At 13.1% G+C, this 5,640-nt stretch overlaps 1 protein-coding gene across 1 annotated transcript; it reads right to left on the minus strand.

Moving 5' to 3' along the window:
- Positions 1 to 1,854: 1,854 nt before the first annotated feature.
- On the minus strand, positions 1,855 to 2,031 carry BO95DRAFT_376619 (uncharacterized protein; the record flags this gene model as incomplete). Its single annotated transcript, XM_025583218.1, has 1 exon — positions 1,855 to 2,031. A coding segment is annotated over one exon (177 nt), but the record flags the coding sequence as incomplete, so codon positions are not given.
- Between the last annotated feature and the right edge of the window lie 3,609 nt (positions 2,032 to 5,640).

Consider the following 5,640-nt stretch of genomic DNA (forward strand, 5'->3'; position numbering starts at 1 on the left):
ATTTACTTAAATATTTAAAATAAGAAAGTACTAATAAAAAATCTTTTTAAATTATTTATAAAGATTTTATAAAAAGAAATACAGAATATTAATAATTAAAATAATATATAATTCTATAAAAAAGATAAAATAAAATAGAATAATATTAAATAAATAATCGACTATAAAATAGATAGAAACTAATAAATATTAATAAATATAATATAAAAAGTATAAAAAATATAAACTAACTATTTAGAAATTCTAATATAACTCTAAAAAAATAGTATTATACTATTATACTAAATTAAAATATTCTAAAAATACTTTATTAAATATACTAGTAAAAATATCTTAAAAATTTAATTTATTAAATAAGCTTTTAGTTTTTTAAAATTAAGTTGTTTAGACTGAATATATTTCTTAATTATAAAATTATATTTATTTAGTAGAATATAATAATTTAAAAATTATAAAAATAACTAGTAGAGCTTTAAAATTAATTAAACTTAAATAAAAAAATTATAATTTTAAATATTATTAAATCTAAGTTATAAAGACTGTTAAATCTAATCTATTTTAAAAAATAGATTATAAAATTATATAATAAGATCTAATCTGTCCAAGTCTTATAAATTCTAGAAATAAAAATAAAAATATTTTTATTTTAATAGTCCAACTAACTACTTTTATACTAGTTTAATTATATTTAGATTCTAATAAACTTAATATATACTGACAGATATAAGATTTAGAATTTTTTTATAAAAATATCTTATTATATTCTAGCTAGAACTTTTTAAAAACTAGCTATAATTTTATAGAAAATTTACCAGCTATTTAATATTATATTAATTTTAGAATCTTTATATTAAATAGAACTTTTAAATCTTTTTTTATTTTTAATAATAAATTAGTAAGATTATATCTGCCGGATTAATACTAAATAATAGAATTATAATTATTAAAATATATATATTATTAAATTTAACTACTGTTCAGCTTCGGTTGCTTTATAAAAGTCTAAAAATTTTAATAATCTAAAAGAATTCTAACAGTATATAATAGTTTTTTAAAATATTAATATTAATATTTAAATAAATAAATAATAGTAAAAAGCTTTTAATCTAAAATTAAATAATAAGTTTTAATATTATTAAACTTTTTTAACTAAAATATAATAAAGTAGTATACTTTATAATTATTTAACTAGAATAATATTTCTGCTATATTCTATTAAAAAATATTTATTTTTATTTATATCTTTTATTAAAAATTAATATATTTTAATAAAAATATAGTTTTTAAAACTATAAAAAAGCTATTAAAATACTACTATCTTTTTACTAATTAATATTATCTTTTTAGATTTTTTCCTATTTTTAGTATCTTTGAAAAAAAAGTAAATAATAATATAATTAAAAAATAATTCTTAATAAAATACTGATAAAAATTATAATATTCTAAGAATACTGAGATCTTATAGTATATAGTTAATATTAATTATATAAAAATATTAAATATTTGTTAGAAATCTATTAATATACTATATAAGAATATAATATATTTTAGAAATTTAATATAATCTTAGTAGAAAATATACTTTAATAGCTTAATATAAAGATCTGCTTTTTATAAATATTCTAGTACTTAATATAAATAAAGAATATAAAAAAAGCAGTTTTTTAAAAAAATGAGAATATTATCTAAATAAGTAATATAAAAAACGTCTAATATATTATAAAAAGCTAAATAAATATAGTTTTAAAATATAACCAGAGCGTTAGTTAATTTAAAAAGTATAATTAAATATTTAAAATATTTATAACAGATTTAAAAAATTATTTTTTATTTATTTTTTTATTTAATATAAATTCAGTAATATATATTCTGAATATTTAACTTTGAAAAATATTTAGTTTTTATAATTCTATTTAAAATTTCTAAAATTAAAGATAAAAAATAGTAATTTTTAATTAAAATCTTATAAAGTTTTCTGTAATTTATATATAATCGGAAGTCTTTATTTTTTTTATATAAAAAGAATAAAAGCTTTTATAAAACTTTTAAAAAATTAAATTTAATCTAATTAAATATTTTTATTAATATAATAATAAAGAGATTGGAGCTTAACTTAAAATAAAAAATAAATAGATTTATATAGTAGATTTTTATTTTTTTTTAAATTAATAGTATAGTCCGAGAGTCTATAAAAAAGAATTATTAAAAATAACTAAAAAAGAATATACTTATAAAATCTTAAAGTTTAAAAAATAATATAATTCTATCAGATTTAATTTATAAATAATTTAAGAAAATTTTATTTTTTAATAACTAAATATTCTTTAGAAGTTTAATTATAGTATAAATATAAATAAGATTTTAATAAGCTTTTATAAATTTATAAAAAAAATAAAATCTTTAATATCTAGATCTTATACTACTATTATTAATTTTATATAAATAAATAAATATATAAATCTTCTAAAATAATTATTAAAAGTAAAATAGGATTTTTAAAAAGATCTAAATTATAATTAATAATTATATAATATCTTATAAATAATTATATAGTTCTTCTTAAATTAGTAGTAGTAATAAAGATTTTTTTATATATTATAAATATTTATAATAAAATAATTAATTATAGTAACTAATAGAATTATAAAACAGACTATATTTAAATAAAATTATTAAATAAATTAATAGTTAATAAGATTAATCTTAATATATAAATCTAAGTTTATATAAAATTTAAGTATATCTCTAAAATAAATAAATATATTAAAGCAAGTAATAATTTTTATTTTAAACTAGTTTATTAAAAATATAAAAACTTTTTTAACTATTATTCTTTTTTTATTAGTTCTAGTTTGGTTTTATTTTTATTTTTATAAGAATATTAATTAGCTAAATAATATTTATTATTATATTTATAATAATAAAAAATATTTTTTTTCTGATTTCTTTTATTTTAAGAAGATTTTAATAAAAAGAACTTATTATTAAACTATAAAAATTCAAATTCTCTAAAAGTCTTATTTAAATAATATTCTTATTTTTTAAATCTTATTTTCTTTTTTAATTTAATATATTTTAATAATAAATAATAATAGATACTATTTCCTCTTAGAAGTCTGGTAGTTTTAGTATATATTTATAAATATATTAACTAAGTTTCGGTACCAGCTTTAAAAAATTAATTAATATATATTTATTATTTTATTTAAATTTAAAATAATATTTTAAAATATTTAAATAAGAATGAAATTTTTTAAAATTTTAATTAGTTTACTAATAGGTTTGTTCAAGCTGTTTTATAATATTAGACTATAAAATAATTATATTTTAAATAAAAAAAAGTTTATTAAATAAAATAATTCTATAATTTCTTAGTATTTCAGCGGTTTTCTAAAGATTTTTTTTTAATATATTGATATTATCTTTACTAATAAATAAAGTCCAAATAACTATAGCTAAAATTTTTTTAATTTTTTATTTAATACTTCCGAGAAGCTTTTTTAAAAATATATTATAAACTATAAATCTACTTCGTTCTCTATTATAAACTAAACCGAAAAAAAATAAAGATTTTTTTAAATTTAATTTTTCTTTTTTTATATTTAGAAGATAAAGTTAAACTAGTATAATATTATTATAATTTTATTAAGAATTTAATATCTTTAAATTCTATTTATAATATTTAAATTTATTTTTTTAATTATTTTAACTATTTTAATTAGTAAATAATAGTTTATATTTTTTTAAATATCTACTTAAGTTAGATAATATAATTTAAAAATAAATAAAATATTTTAAAATAATTCTAATAAAGATTTATTAAATAATATATTATTTTTTCTTAGATAACTAAAAGTAAGAAAAATTAGAAATTATTAGAAACTACTTAATATAGTAAACACGCTGGTTAGATAAAACAAGTAAAATAATTAAAAATAGTTTTTTATTAATTTTAAAACTAATTCTTAAGAAATCTTCTTCTATAAAGAATCTTAAAATAATATATTATATAAAAAAAAAGTAAGTAATATAATAATATAAGTATTTGGATTAAAAGTCTAATAAATCTATATTAACCCCAAAACAGGCTGCTATAGTAGTAGGTATAGGCTGCTGTAGTAGTAGGTATTTGTTATACAATACCTACCGCTACAGCAGCCTATATCTACTACTATGGCAGCCGCTTCGGGGTCGATATAGATTTGTTGGGATTTTAATCCGGATATCTATATTATTATATTACTTATCTCTTCTTTTTACATAATATATTATTCTGAGATTCTTTAGAAAAGGAGATTTCTTAAGAATTAGTCTTAAAATTAATAGAAGACTGTTTTTAACTATCTTGCTTGCCTTGCCTAACCAGTATGTCTACTGCGTCAAGTAGTTCCTAACAGTATTATATGACAAAAATACTATTATTATATTTACTAGATAGAAGACTATATTTATTTAATTATAACTATTTTAGATCTAATATTAAAGCTTAAAAAGTTTAAAAAAATATTTAGCTAAATAATAATATTAACTAATATTATAAGTACTAAAGTATTTTAAAAAAAATATTTTATTTTTATTATAGTTAGAATCCAGCTATTAATATATTATTAACTATTTTTAGATTATTGTTAAACCTAGATAAAATTTTTTATAATATTTTTAAATATTAAAAATTCTTACTAATAGTTAAAATATTTAAAAAACTTAAGATATATTTAAATATTAAAAATATATAGTTTATAAAAATATTTTTAATTAAATTAATATTATTCTAAATATTATAAAATATACTAATATTTTTATTTACTAAAAGTCCTGCTATAATTAGTTTTTTATTTTTTATTAAAAGATTAAAGATTTTCTTTTGATTACTACTAATAATATTAATATTAAATATTTATTTAATAATTTTTAAAATATTTATTATTATTACCCGAGCTATCTTTATACTAATATAATCAAAATAATAATACTTTAAATATATATTAATTATTTCACTATTAATAAAAAGTATTAAAATATTTTTAATAATTTTAATCTAGATTTAATTATCTTTACATCTAAGAAATAAAAGAAGAATAAAATAATTATTATTCCTTATATTAATAAAAATAAGAATATAGATAATCTTAAAAATAATCTAAAAAATAAATTATTATTAAAAATAAAAAAGCTAGCTTTATTTAAGTTTTTAAATATTATATATACTTAGATAGAGATAAAAACCCGGTTTTTTTAATTTTTTTACTACTTTAATTATTATTCTAAATAATATAAAAAGTAATATAATTTTATTAGTTTATTGAATATTAGATTTTATATTTTTTATACTAGATTTTATAAATATTTTTTTAAAGTATAGTATACCCCTCGGGACTATAAAAAAAAGATCAAGCAGATCGAACAGATTAAATAGATTAAATAGATTAAATAGATTAAATAGATTAAATAGATTAAATAGATTAAATAGATTAAATAGATTAAATAGAGTAAATAGATTAAATAGATTAAATAGATTAAATAGATTAAATAGATTAAATAGAATAATAGATTAAATAGATTAAATAGATTAAATAGATTAAATAGATTAAATAGATTAAATAGATTAAATAGATTAAATAGATTAAATAGATTAAATAG

Source organism: Aspergillus brunneoviolaceus (genome assembly GCF_003184695.1).
Source record: "Aspergillus brunneoviolaceus CBS 621.78 unplaced genomic scaffold BO95scaffold_113, whole genome shotgun sequence".
Lineage (NCBI taxonomy): Eukaryota > Fungi > Ascomycota > Eurotiomycetes > Eurotiales > Aspergillaceae > Aspergillus > Aspergillus brunneoviolaceus.